The sequence below is a fragment of the Poecile atricapillus genome, chromosome 28, assembly GCF_030490865.1.
Source record: "Poecile atricapillus isolate bPoeAtr1 chromosome 28, bPoeAtr1.hap1, whole genome shotgun sequence".
Taxonomy (NCBI): Eukaryota; Metazoa; Chordata; class Aves; order Passeriformes; family Paridae; genus Poecile; species Poecile atricapillus.
This window is the reverse complement of record NC_081276.1, coordinates 5,656,417-5,671,202: the sequence shown is the minus strand read 5'-3', so window position 1 is coordinate 5,671,202 and position 14,786 is coordinate 5,656,417. Positions and strand designations below refer to the sequence as shown.

Here is a 14,786-nt window from a genome sequence, read left to right as displayed (position 1 = left end):
CTCCTCCGTACCACGGGCCGGCAGGACTTCCCGTGGTGGATCAAGTGGTGCCATCAGCTCCCACGAGCTCGCCGGCACAGCCAGGTGGAGCACACACATCGCGAACAGGGGAACCGGCACCAGCAGTGGTTCCGGTGGCCCCCCCTCTGGCTCCTCCTGTGGGGACCGCAGCCGCCGCCGCTTCTCCAGAATCCATGGTGGTGCAAGGTCGGGGATCTCCTTATCCCCCATTGCCCGTCCCGCTGCCACAGCCAGGTCCCTCAAATTTGACAGGGGGAACCCTTCATAATAACCTGGTGGCAATGGACCATACATCAATAATAAAGGACCAGACTCTCAAAAACCCCTATTCCCCCCCCGCAAGCAGGACTCATTTTAAGTCTAGGCAAATGAGTGAAGAATGGGAAGAGAATGAGAGTAGGCACAGAATCTTCCCTCTTAGGGAAGTGCCTACTGCTCCAGGAGTGATTGGGTTTGTGAATGTACCCCTAAACTCAGGGGATGTGCGAGCGTTTAAGAAAGAGATGGGACGATTGTTAGAGGATCGGTTTGGAGTAGCGGAGAGATTGGATGAATTTTTGGGTAGTAGTATTTATACATATGAGGATCTCATGGCTATCCTGAGATCCCTGTTTAGTCAAGAGGAAAGGGAAATGATTAAACAGGCTGGTATCAGAGACTGGGAGCGGCGAAACCCTCAGGGAACGCCAGGCGATCAGAAATGGCCGAGCGTGAGCCCGAGTTGGAACGCCCAAACAGAGGATGGCAGGAGAAGTATGAATGATTTAAGGAATATAATTGTGCAAGGAATAAGGGAAGCGGTTCCCCGGGGCCAAAATATTAGTAAAGTGTTTGGGGAATGCCAAGGGAAGGAGGAATCCCCCACCGAGTGGTTGGAGAGATTGCGACGAAGTCTGCAGATTTACTCTGGGACTGACCCTAGCTCTCCGGTGGGAGAAGTGTTACTTAAAACCCAATTTGTGGCAAAGTCATGGGAGGATATTAGAAAGAAACTTGAAAAGATTGAAGGGTGGCAAGAGAAAAATCTCCAAGAGCTTCTAAGGGAAGCTCAAAAGATTTACATGAGGAGAGAGGATGAGTAACAGAAACTCCAGGCCAAAATACTAGTGGCCGCAGTAAAAGAGGCTCAGAAACAAGAACAGGCACACGGCAAGTTTAAAACAGCGCCGAAAAAGCCGCAGGAGCCGCAGAAGGAGGGCTCCGCCCCGCGGAAAGATTCCCCAGAATGTTTCTACTGTAAGAAAGTAGGACACTTCCAACGGAACTGCCGCCAGAGATTAAAAGATGAACAAATATTCCAAGAAGATTAGGGGAGTCTTGGGCTTTTTCAGATGGGGACGATAACAGCTAAAGAGCCCTTGATAAAATTAAAAGTAGGTCCCCATCGCGAAGAGGTAGAATTTTTGGTTGACACGGGAGCTGAAAGAAGCACCCTGCAAAAATTACCCAGGGGATGCGTAGCAAGTAAAGAAAAAGTAGTGGTAATCGGCGCGAAGGGAGATCCCTTCAAGGTTTCTGTAATAAAAGATGTGGAAATCGAATCTCAAAATAAAATATGCCTAGGAAATTTATTATTAGTAGAAGAAGCCGATTACAATTTATTAGGGAGAGATATGATTGTCGCATTAGGTATAAACATTGTTGTAAAGAATTCTGAATTAGTAATAAAGATATTCCATTTAACTCCAAGAGATGAAAGGGAGATTGATCCCAAAGTATGGCATTCAAAAGGGGAGGTGGGGAAATTGGATATTACCCCCATCAAAATTGAAATAGAAAACCCAGAAGATCCGATCAGGATCAAACAATATCCCATCCCGATAGAAGGGAGAAGGGGTTTGAAATTAGTAATCGATGACCTCCTTAGAGGGGGTACCCTCGAACCCTGCATGTCCCAACATAACACCCCCATCCTAGCAGTAAAGAAAGCGGATGGGAGCTTCCGACTGGTGCAGGATCTCAGGGCAGTAAATGCTAGAACCCGAACCAGGTTTCCGGTGGTGGCGAATCCTTATACTTTACTTAACAGACTCTCACCCGAGGATGTATGGTACAGTGTAATTAATCTAAAAGACGCATTTTGGACTTGTCCTTTGGATGAAGGGAGTAGGAATTTCTTTGCCTTTCAGTGGGAGGATCCGGACACGAATAGAAATCAGCAGCTAAGGTGGACGGTCCTCCCCCAGGGGTTTGTGGAATCACCAAATTTATTCGGACAGGCATTGGAACAATTACTTACTGAATTCATTCCAGAGGAAGGGACAAAGCTCTTACAATACGTAGATGATTTGCTAATTGCCGGAACCATGGAAGAACAGGTCAGAAAGAGTACAATATCGTTGCTGAATTTTTTGGGAAAAAAGGGTTTGAAAGTATCAAAATCCAAACTGCAGTTCACAGAGCCCGAGGTAAAATATCTGGGGCATTGGATTTCTCAGGGGAAAAAGAGGTTAGACCCTGACAGAGTGGCCGGGATTCTAGTACTCCCAGCCCCAAAAACAAAAAGACAAATCAGGCAATTTTTAGGGCTCCTGGGATACTGCAGACAGTGGATTGAAGGATACAGCGAAAAGGTAAAATTTTTGTATGAAAGACTAAACACTGATAGATTGAAATGGACTACTCAGGATGAAAGCAAGTTTCAGGAATTGAAAACTGCACTCATAACTGCCCCTGTTCTAACCTTGCCAGACACTAGCAAGGAATTCCAGCTATTTGTCGATGTAAGTGGACAAACAGCCCAAGGAGTTCTGACCCAGGAGTGGGCAGAAAAGAAGAAGCCCATAGGATTTTTATCAAAAATCCTAGATCCAGTCAGTCGAGGGTGGCCTACTTGCTTGCAAGCAATTGTTGCAGTAGCTCTGTTAGTTGGGGAAGCAAAAAAGATAACTTTTGGAGCCTCTTTAACAGTCTACACCCCACACGATGTAAGGAATATCTTACAACAAAAGGCCGAGAAATGGCTAACTGATTCAAGACTTCTGAAATACGAAGCCATGCTAATCAGTTCGCCAGGCCTCGAGTTAAGAACAACTACTGCCCAAAACCCGGCGCAGTTTTTGTTTGGGGAACCAACAGGTGAGCTATTTCATAATTGCATTGAAGCGGTAGAATTGCAAACTAAGGTAAGACCGGACCTGGAAGATCAAGAGTTAGAAGGAGGGGAAAAATGGTTCATTGATGGTTCATCAAAAATGGTAGAAGGAAAAAGAAAGTCAGGTTATGCTATCATAAATGGTATGACCGGACAGATCATAGAATCCGGCCCCTTGCAGGCATGCTGGTCGGCTCAAGCCTGTGAACTATATGCGCTCTTAAGAGCCCTCAAAGGCCTGAAGGGAAAAAGGGGAACGATTTTCACGGATTCAAAGTATGCATTTGGGGTAGTGCATACTTTCGGAAAAATATGGGAAGAAAGAGGTTTAATAAATACTAAAGGAAAAGGATTAATACATGGAGAGATAATTAAACAAATTTTAGAAGCTGTCAGGGAGCCCCAGGAGATATCGGTAGTCCATGTAAAAGGACACCAAACAGGGTGGCAGTTTCACACCAGGGGAAACAATTTAGCAGACAAAGAGGCGAAACGAGCTGCATTGCTGGCGGTAAGTATTCCTGAGATTAGTCCCAAGGAACCCCCAGAAGTATCCGTGCCTCCTTCAGAGAAGGAGCGAGAAGACTTCAAGAAGGTAGGTGGATATTTCAAAAAAAAAAAAAAAAAAAAAAAAAAATGGTGGTTGCCAGACGGGAGGGAGCTAGTCCCAAAAAGTATAGCGAGAGGAATACTCCGGAGATTGCATGAACAAACCCACTGGGGAACCAGAGCACTGGCTGAGCAATTTCTAAAATTTTTTGGATGCAAAGGAATTTTTGAACTTGCCAAGCAAGAGGTACAGGGGTGTGTGATATGCCAGAAAGTAAACCGTTCAAATTCAAAACAAGCAAATTGGGGTGGCCGACCACTTTCGTATAGGCCATTTGAGAGAATCCAGGTGGATTTCACAGAATTACCAAAGATTGGAAGAAATAAATATTTACTAGTAATAGTAGATAAACTGACACATTGGGTCGAAGCATTTCCTAGAGCAAAGGCTACAGCCCAAACTGTGTCCAAAATTCTACTGGAAGAAATAATTCCTAGATATGGGATAGTAGACCATATCGATTCAGATCAAGGTACTCACTTTACCTCGAAAATCATTAAACAACTGTCAGAAGCATTGGGAATCAGATGGCAATATCACACTCCCTGGCATCCTCAAAGCTCGGGACAGGTAGAAAGGATGAATCAAACATTAAAATCACAATTGTCAAAATTAATGATTGAGACAAAAATGACTTGGGTCCGATGTCTTCCTTTGGCTTTATTAAACATTAGGACCATGCCTCATTCCGAAACGGGTTTGTCCCCTTTTGAAATGTTATATGGAATGCAGTATAGGCATGGGATGCCGGTGTCACATCCCCAAATAGAGGATGTGCAATTACAACCTTATCTCATTTCTGTAAATAAAAACCTACAGGAACTCCGGAAGAAAGGATTGATTCCCCAAAGCACGTCATTGGGATTCCCGATTCACAAAATCCAGCCGGGCGACAAAGTATTGATCAAAGTGTGGAGGGAACTTCCCCTCAGCCCTCGTTGGGAAGGCCCGTTCCTCGTTCTTCTGACCACGGACACTGCTGTGCGAACGGCCGAGAAAGGGTGGACTCACTTTTCTCGGGCAAAGAAAGTTCCGGACTGCAAAAACCCCGAGTGGGAGATCACCACCCCGCCAGGAGATTTGAAGATCAAGTTCCGAAGGCACCACAAATGAACAATAGCGAAAGGATAAGTTGCAATATCCGCGATTGTTATTGTTTTCCGTTTATACATTTTAAGTGTGCTTACTGTAAGCAGATTTGGGTAGCTCATTGCATAAGGGGTAATAAACCGAGGGGATTGTGCTCTAGGTGTCACGAGAGAGAACTAGACCAGACAAATAGATTCCTGATACTTGCAACTCGAGCGGGCCTTTTAGAACTAGACTCTCCGGAGTGGTTCTTGTTTTATCAAAAAGGATTAGGGGGTCAGCTTGATTGCAAAGCCGAACCCTTGGAAATTGAGTGCCGTAGGACCGTGAAAGTACCGTGCAGATTTGAACCGGTTAAAGCATCTCGGTGGGCAACCTTTAAGCGGAGGTTTGCCATCAGGACATCAAGGGCCCCTGAAGACAGTCCTTGCTGCCGGGAAGATGGTTATCCCCGCCGTATACTTTTGTACGGGCGGAGGGAATGGCAGAGGGATGCAATTGTGGGGAATCCTGATGTCCCTGAGCCTAGTCATGTGCTCGATCAAGGAAATAGAGCCCGAGGTACCCCCAGGGGAGGGTCCCCAGGGGAAGTGTGAGCAGTGTCAGACTGCCACAAAAATCGAACACTTGACCGAGTGTCCTTTAGAACTACACGCAGGTATTTGTTGGCTCAACGGCACTCAGTTCAAATTGTGTAAATCAAAAGAGAAAATCTGGTGCTCGAATTCGAGAGCAAGTATCAAGGAAAAACCCATTCGGAACTTGGAAGAAAAAGGAGTTGCAGTAACCCACTTCCGAAACAAAAGAGAAATTAAGGGAACTTCCCCAATCGAGGTCTGCAGACAGTGTAATAAAACTGTCTGGGTTGGGGGAAAGAAACACTCGACATTTCTGGCTTACCACCGAGTTAACCCTACCTGCTACAGTAAAGCAAACTTAAAACCATGCATGATGGGGGGAAAATTGTACTGGGAAGGGAAGAATGTGAAACACAAGGCAAAGCTGACATTCAATAATGAACCCATAATTTTGGAACTATTGAAGTCAGATGACGAGAACTCGTGTCTTCAGTTTGACTCAGTGTTCTGTTTTTAAAAAAAAGATGATAAAAAGGAGAGTAAGAAAGAAATACTTTCCTTCAAAGGAAAATGTGAAAATAACGAATTTTTAAATGTAATAAATTATTAGGTGGGGGACTGTAATAAATTATTGTTGTATTAAAAATTCGAAGTGTATATAAAACAAATATGTTTTGTAAGAATATAAAAAATATAAAGTATAGAAAAACCTCTCCTCAGAGTAGGACGAGGTTTTTCCCCAAGAAGTTGCTGATTACCAGCAACGCCCGAGATAACTAAACCAGGCTGGCCCATCAACTCAAACAAACAGACAGGACACGGACCATCAAGAAAACAATGGAACCGGCTCGGGAAATTATCTACCTCCGGACCCAAGCAACGCCCTGCAGATTCCAGTGGGTACAGAAACTAATCAGTGAAAAAAGACAAGTTCCAAAAAGAAAAGACTTCGCCAGACCAGAACATCCCTGTGTTGGGAAAGCAATCAGGGGAGACAAAAGAGAAAACCCGGCCGAGATACCCATCGGCACCAGCCCGGATTCCACCACCCTGCCATGAGAAACCCAACATTGTAACACACACAGAAACTCCTTTACATATGAGGAGATTCTGGCCGGACAGTAGTTAATGTCTTTATTCTATGCCAGGAAATCCATTCACTGGACAATCAAGGACACTTGGTGAATGGAACCAGCCTGGAATTTTGGCCTGAGGACTTAAAAATCCTATAAAACCCCAATCCTGAGGACGCTCAGACGTGGACTTGGGAAACCTATACCTCTGGTGTAGATCCCTGTCCACCCGGCGCTGCGCTGATCATTTTTATTGTGGTTTTTCTCTCTGTTTTTTTTTTTTCTATGTTGTTTATTAATAAATTTCTCTTTGATTTTATCCCAAAATTGCCTTTGCATTTATAACAGATATCAAGAAGAATTTTTTCATGGAAAGGGTTGTTAAACATTGGAATGGGTTGCCCATGGAGGTGGTGGAGTCCCCATCCCTGGAGGTAATTAAGAAGTGACTGGACTCAGTGCTCTGCTTTGATTGACAAAGTGGTGACCAGTCACAGGTACTTGATGATCTCAAAGGCCTTCCCCCATCTAATGGATTTGGTGTTTCCATGATCTGAGCTCTGCTGGTTTTCTCAGCACACAAGTGACAGACTTGCTGCAAGTTTTCTCCAAGAACTGTTCTCCCATGCACAAAGAGAGGAGGGGATGGATACACTAAATTCTTAAACACTATCAGACTACTCAGAAACTTCCCAGCCCTGGAGGAAACATAAAGAAAGAAGGTGGAGCAGTGCAGGGAGGAAACTGAATGCACCTTCAAGCCTTAGCAAGTTGATGGCAAGAAAACAAATTCAGCAGATGATCTGCCTCAATGACTCATCACTGTTACACTCAGTTCCTCACCTAAGGGCAGCACTCAATAGGTCTTGCTCAAATCCAACAGCTCTCCTGTATCCTTGACTATCTTTCACAAGAACCACATTTGCCTCCTAACAAGCTTATCTCAATCTTCAGGGACCCAACAAAGCCCTGAAGATCAAATCCAGCAGGCATTAACATACACTGTCTCCACAGGGCATTGTGCAAACTCTGGGAAGCATATTGTTCCTCAGAGGAGAGGTGGTGTGATTTTACAATAGGGATCTTCCCTAGCCTTCTAAAACCTCATAAAAAAGAAGAAAATATATTAATTTCACTCCTCCTACTCTTGCAAGGCCAAAGCACCTCCCCAGTGTTGCTATCTTGGACAGTGGTACTGTCACTGTCCTGGCAGTACCAAGTAACCTGGCCTGCCCCCATTTCCTGGGATGACTTTGTGATGCTCGTATCCCCAGTCGCGATATGTTATATATTAAGTTCTGCACCTTTAAGACTGCTTCTGAGAGCGAAGGGGGGAAGAAGAAGCCACAGTTTGTGTTGAGGACAAACACCACTCCCCTGCATCCTACTCCTGGACTGTGGTGTCTGCAGCATGGACAGACGGCGGGACAGAGCTTCTCTTTTGCTTTTAGTTAGTTTTAGCTAGCTGAGGCAGAGGAGTTCCTTGGACTTTTTTTTTTCCTTTTTCTTGGATCTGTTCAAACCTGCTCTGGACCGAAAAAAACCCAGCCAAATCCCGGGAGCTCACAGCTGTGGCCCACCAGGGCCTGGGCCTCGGCACTTTCCAGAGCCAGAGGGACCAGTAAGAACCTGAGTGAGCAGAGCTACACCAAGTGAAAAGGACTTATTTTTTCTGGCTTTGCAATTTCATAGAACAGCGAGAGGTTTTATTGTTTAATATTATTCAATTTCTGTTAAATAAACAGGTCTTTTCAACTTCTCTCTGAGGAGATATTTTTTTTCCAGAACCAGTTGGGGGAGGGGCCACCTGAATTTGCTTTTCTGGGGGAACCCCATTTGGAGGTTCTCTCCCAAATTTGCACTAAACCAGGATACCCCAGGTCTAGTGTAGGGGTGTCCCAAATTGTCCCTTGTTCCAGGGCCAGACACAGTATTACTGAGCAGGAGACAAACCCGGCAGCTACAGATCTTTACTGGCATGGCTCAGTATGGCTGTGTGTCCTGTGTATGCAACATCTTCGTCTTGGCAATGGCACCCACATGGGTCTCCTTCATCACACATCCACCTGTAAGGTGCAGCCAGCCAAGTTTACCTCCTGATGGCTCAAGAAATAGAAAAGACACCAGACAATTAAACCTTTAAAAGTAATTTATAAAGAACATTTACATTCAGTAGTACAAAATGATATATTACTATCCCTCCTGAGCACATCACCTGCAGAGAGGTGAGACCATATGCTCAATTCACAGGGTACAGAACATGTGCTTCCAACTTCCAATTATCACAGAATTACAGAATATTATGCATTGGAAAGGACCCACAAGGATCATCAAGTCCAACTCTTAAGCGAATGGCCCATACAGGGATCAAACCCACAACCTTGGCATTATTTAACACCATGCTCTCACCAGCTGAACTAAGGATCCAGAGATGGACTATCCTCAGCAAATCAAGATTTAAATGACAATGCAGGAGCTTCCTCCCACAGCATGTTGCCCTGGCATCATGCATGCTGGAACCACTTTTTCCCTTCAGAAATTATCCAATTCCAGTTTAGAAATCCAATTATCCAAATATATATTTTGACTGAAACAGGAGATGAGCATACACAAGCTCAGATCAAAGCTTCTCAGTCACATCTCAGGTGACCTGAGTGATGATAATCCTCTTGTCTTTCTGTGCTGTAACTTGCTTTATAATTTAAACATATGCACCACCTCCTCAAATACAGCATTTCCTTGGTCCATGTCCCATCCCTGCCCAGTTAGGACTAGGTACATAAAGAGAAGTGTCTGCATGGCCTCAGCAGTCTAAGTCTCTGCACTCATTACAGTGAATCTGTTAATACTTGGTTTCATAGATTAAGTGACCCATAAAACAGAAATTCACATAACAATAATTTAAATGTTTTAAGATATTGCACTATCCAAAAATCTAAGACTACACATGGTACAAGAAATGACAACTAAACAAACTGAATCAGCACTACATCATGATTTCATGGACCACTGCATTATACTTACTATTCTTGACACACCTAGGCTAAGGCCCTAGAGTTAGAAGGCCATGCTAAAGCATTATTCCATAAGGTTCAGCAGATTTTCTCTGGACCCTTCTTCCTCTGAGAGCAGGGGAAATGTATCCCCTTCTTGCCACAAGCTGACTCTGTAAACATTTCCCACCGTGCCAGTCGCACTAAGTGAAAACATGAGCCCTTTAATCAGTGCTGTCTGCTAGACTACACAGTTCCTTGTCACCTCCCTTCTCCTGACTACTTCCTTCCAAGATAGGTTTAGAGGATTACCTGACAGCTGAGAAACAGCTGTCTGGATATTTTAGCTCTTCCAATGTGATTTGGGTGGGTACTCCTCCAGCCTGGGCTTTAGAGTTCCCTCCTTAGGGGCAATAGTAGGGACTGAGATCCATACCATTACAAAACTGGTTACTGGCTCAAAGACCAGTAATATTCTACTCCTTTGAGAAAAACATGTTTTATCTTATGCCTTTCCAAAGCTTTCATTTCACTATGCTCAGTTCTAATTTTGTAAGTGTATACAGGGCACCTGTTTCCTCAGAAGAGGTATCCCAGTTGTAAGATTTGTCACTTGTCAGCCATAATAATTACTGGCAATAGGCTAGGTTCTCCAGAGGGTGATCCAGGCTAAACAGATTCCTATCAAACATTAGGTGGGTAAAACTTAACACTGCCAGAGTTTATCCACCTTTTTATTTTAAAAGCATTTTTCAAGATTAATACATTTGACAATTATGGTACAGTCTTAATACAAGTCAAACCACTTTGATCCCTTGCTATCTGTTTTGAGGCTATATAACCTATAGTAAGCTTTTACTGAAGGAAGACAAAGATCTTCCTTCAAATATCACTGACTATAAACACTTCATTTTATGGGAAGCAGGAATTCAGCTACAATACTGCAATTGCACTCCAACTTATCTACACAGTGAGCAAGACTGTTTCTACAGATGGTGGTCTGGGTTCACTGGAGGCCAGACCAGCAGCACATGGACAGCAGCTATCTTTCCTTGGCATGGCCGTTGGCAAGCTGGGCTCTGTTGTCCAGAGGCTCAGACCCATTCCTCTGGATGTAACCATTGCCTGTGACGTTGCTGAAATACATGATACCATTTTTCTCCTTTTCTCCTATTTTATCTCTTTCTTCATCCTTGTCACTTTCTTCTGTGTCACTTCTCATGTCCTTTTCCATCTACAAAAACAGGTAAGTGAGAAGCCAGAAAAACACAGCAGTTGCACAAGCAGCAGTGATGGCTGAGCCACAGGTTGATCATGCACCTGCTGCCTCAGCTACTCACCCTCAGCAAAGTCCTGCTCTGTCCCCTCAGCTTTTACATTACCCATGGGAACAGATTCTCCCTGCCTCTGATTTCAGTCTCGCTGCAATCTCATCTCTGATCCTGATACACACTAAGAGTTAGAGACTAATTCCTGAAGCAGAACAGAACCACAAATGCCCAGGACTGAGGACAACTAAACCTGAGGAGATCCACATTGCTGCCCTGGTCATCAGCATGTGGGACAAAGATGGGGGAGACAGTTAATCAAGCTCTTTTCCACATTCCAAAAGGGTCAAGGAGCTAACTTCTGCCTACATGGCCTGGGTGGCTGCAGGCTGACAACACTGCTTGGGACAGGCTGGAAACACATGCTTCCCAAAGGCTCAACAAAAAGCCACTCCACTCTGACTACATTCAGTTTTATGGTCAGGCTTTTCCTCTTGCTGTTTATTGACTGAGACACCTGCAATCCACTTCTGTATTTAATTAACTGCCTTAAAAGGAAGGCAAGAAAGAAATAATAGGATAAAACAACAGTTTAGAAAAAGCAGCTTAGCACTTCCAGGCTTCTCAGGCTGTCTTTACTCTGCCATATAAGATGCCAATACTGGGGACAAATTCAGTGTCACACTCCTTGTTGGAAAGAGGGGAAGCTGCAAACCCCTTCTGAAATCTGAACTTTAGAAACTGCTCGGGGCAAATCAGGTGCTGCCCAGAAATTCCGTCTCTATTTATGGCTGTCCATTCTTCTTGAGATCTTCCAGATCATACTGAGAACTTTATTTGGGCTCTTTCCAGAGATCACTACAACCAGATGCAGACAGGATTTGTTTAAGTCTAAACTTGCACTGAATTCAATCTGCCTCCAAAGACAATGTGGGTGGGAAATGCTATCTGCTGTGAACAGCCTGCACCCCAGATCAGTCTGGAACTTACAGATCAGGAAATAGGCAGGAGTTGGGATCTGCAGCATAAGGACAAATTGTAGTCAATATTTCTAAATATATCCACTTATAGCCAGAGAATGTGGCTGAGGCCTTACATCTGGCAAGATTCCCAAAGGAACTATAAAGCTGCTCCCACTACAAGGGAATAAAACTTGTACTTCAGGATCAAGCCTGACTTCTAATTACTTGAGATTAAGGGAACATCATGTGAGAACGTGGTAAAGATTATCCTGTAGCCAGAGGGGAAAACTGTGGAGACCAGAAAGGCCAGCAAGAACAACATGAACTGATTACAGCAGGAGTTTCATGGCTCTCAAAGACAGAATGTCCTGTATTCTTGCTGATACTGCTTTGGGCTACTAAACACTAATGTAATTGAAACAGATCTGTTTAAGACAATTCTTTTTTGATTTTTACTGCTCAGTCCAGAAATTTCTCAAATATACTTTTATATCAAATTTGGCAAATTGATTTTAGATAAAATAGGAAAAATTCTGGATATACTTCAGGATTTTCCTTCCTGATGGTTCTTTTCTTTCTAATAATACACTACAGTAACTGCAGTGGTAGTTCAGCCCACACAAAAACTAGGAAAACAATAAAAGTCTGTCTTCAGTTGTGTCCTCATTTCCGGCCCTGTTTCCTGATCTGCAAGTAATTTGCTCTGTGCTACCTTAAGAGAAGGCAGATAAACTAAATAGGAACAATACAGATAAAGAGGAGCCTTTAATGCTTGCTCTCAGCTCTTGTAACACAGAATTCCTCAGCTGGATACTAATAAACAAATCATCCTGGGTTCTGAGGTCAGTTCCCATGAGGCACTGACTGGTCACCTTTGGACTGTGTCCTTGGCATGTGGCCAGTCATGGCTTTGATTTTGGGAAGAATTTCATGCTGAGCAGCAGTTTGGTCTCATAGCAAATACTACAGGCCAGAAAGAGTGGGATGTGGGATGCATTTCATTTCAGTTTATACAGCTGGAGCTCAGACACTCATCTCTGGGTGCTCTGTGCCTGTTGAGCAGCACTGCCAGGTGCAGTATGGAATGGATCATAATTTGGGCACACCTGTTGCCCTCCACTGCTGCAAGAAGAGCCCAGGCAGCTGGTTTAGACATAAATACCTACTGTGTGAAATCTACAGCACCGTGACACAATTGTAATTGAAAATTCTGTACAATAAGGGAAACACTTCAGCACTGACCTCACCAATCATGACAATTTTTCCTTCCTTCATTTCTTGACTTATTACAAATGCAAATCACACTGCACAAAGTGTTGGGATTTTTACTCAGATGTCACTGGCTTTGTTCACAGACATGTCTCCTGGAGTCCAATCCATCCAATTGTTGAATATAAGCATCAGAAGTAGATCCAATATTGTAGTGACTCATAAAAATTTTTTTGGTCAACCTTCCCTAGTATTACTGAGTTTCCTTCCACCTCTCTGTTGGTAACATAATACATGTATACTTTCACTAGAACAGTAAGGAACCCATGCCAGAAGGACCCCTGTATTGTCAAGCAGTCTAGGTGGGCCCTCCCTCCCTGTGTGATGTAAAGGATACTACAAACTGATGCATACCGTGCCCTGGAGGATGAACTTGTAGACCATGTGAATAATTAGGCACGACCAGAAGACATGGAGCAGCTGTAGAATTATCAGGAGAACATTCACAAAGTAGTATCCAAAGAAGGGTTGGAATATCTCCATTGAGTAATAGTAGGTGTTATAAAGCACTCTGCAAAACAGAGGAGATTGCAGTGGAGGGAAAGCATCTTGTTAACAGGGCCACAATTAAGCCCCAGAAATTTGTAGTCACAGAGGAAGTTTCACATCAGCCCTTCCATCTTTGCCTATCACATGTCAGCTATCAGTTCCCCACCCAAAGTGCACAGGATGGAGCCACTGGGCCAGGGCTCCTCCTCTGCAGCAACTTGCAGGGCTTCAGGTCTGCTCTATAAACTCCAAGGCAGAGCACCCCGGTTCACCCCAAGGCAGGTGCAACAGCAATATGGCACTTCAGCCTGTGCAAAGAGCAGGAACACATGCTCCACAACCAAAAAACAAAGGCTGCAGCACCCAGCTAATCGTCCTGTCTCTCAGAAGGCTGCTTTTCTATGTCTCCTCACTGTAGCAGACTCACGTGTAGGGGTAAATGAGCAGGCGGCTGATCAGGAAAACAGCTGAGAAGATCATAAAGAGGCTGTCACAAGTTTTTTTCCACTTCATGTAATTGAATATCTTAGTTGGCTGGAAGAAGAAAAAACAATGAAACAGCAGCCAAGACAGCATCTGCACACACTCCAGGGGGTTAATGAGACAGGTATGACACAACCTGCATGCAGGTAACCACAGCTCTGCCCAGCTCTCGGCTGGATCTGTGGAATACCCCAGTGCTTGGCCCATGTTGTGTTAGATAGAAGGACAGTCTGTGACTGAAGAGCACCATTGCTGATTAGGCTCTACCTGGCTCACCTCTAGAAAGCAATCAGAAGCATCATGAATCACCATCACCAGTGTCCCAATGCGGATGTAGTTGGCACAGTATGAAAAACTGATCAGGAAGATGGTTGCAGCATGATGGACTATCTGCTCCTTGAAATCCTGATGAGAAGGGGAAAAACAGAGAATAAAATACATAATGCACCTCCTGCCCTAGTCCAAACATGGTTCCTGCAGGTGATGGTATCTCTCTATCTAGTGACTAAGAAACCTCTCACTACAAAATCTTACCCATGTAATTCTTTTACCAAATGCATTCTAGAAATGTAGGCAACCAAGACACCCAGGAATGAAGAGCTCATGGTGTAAACTGAGGATCTCACAACAAAGAACATTCTTTTCCTCCACCAGCCATGGTCTAATGCTGCATCCTGTCTGTTGGGACACTGGCACCAGGAACACAAGCAGCTTTACTGGCAGAGAACCACCTCTTTTCCTGTCTCTAGGAAGCAGCCTAGAAGAGTTACAGAAGAACAGTTTTTGTATTTGGATTGAGAATTCTGCAGTACTTTGCACCTTTCTAAGTCAGGGTTGGTATAATTCACTTCCCAGAG

General features: G+C 44.1%; 1 protein-coding gene across 4 annotated transcripts in view; it reads right to left on the bottom strand.

The window, feature by feature from the left end:
- Positions 1-8,596: 8,596 nt before the first annotated feature.
- CERS4 (ceramide synthase 4) overlaps positions 8,597-14,786 on the bottom strand; it is a 59,636-nt gene continuing 53,446 nt past the window's right edge. For all 4 annotated transcript variants that reach the window (XM_058858613.1, XM_058858617.1, XM_058858614.1 and 1 more), the window contains 4 exons: positions 14,206-14,334; positions 13,874-13,980; positions 13,312-13,468; positions 8,597-10,692 (listed from right to left, as the gene is read on the bottom strand). In XM_058858613.1, the coding sequence (XP_058714596.1) occupies positions 10,501-10,692; positions 13,312-13,468; positions 13,874-13,980; positions 14,206-14,334 (585 nt within the window). In that variant the 3' untranslated portion in view covers positions 8,597-10,500. The remainder of the gene's footprint in view (positions 10,693-13,311; positions 13,469-13,873; positions 13,981-14,205; positions 14,335-14,786) is intronic.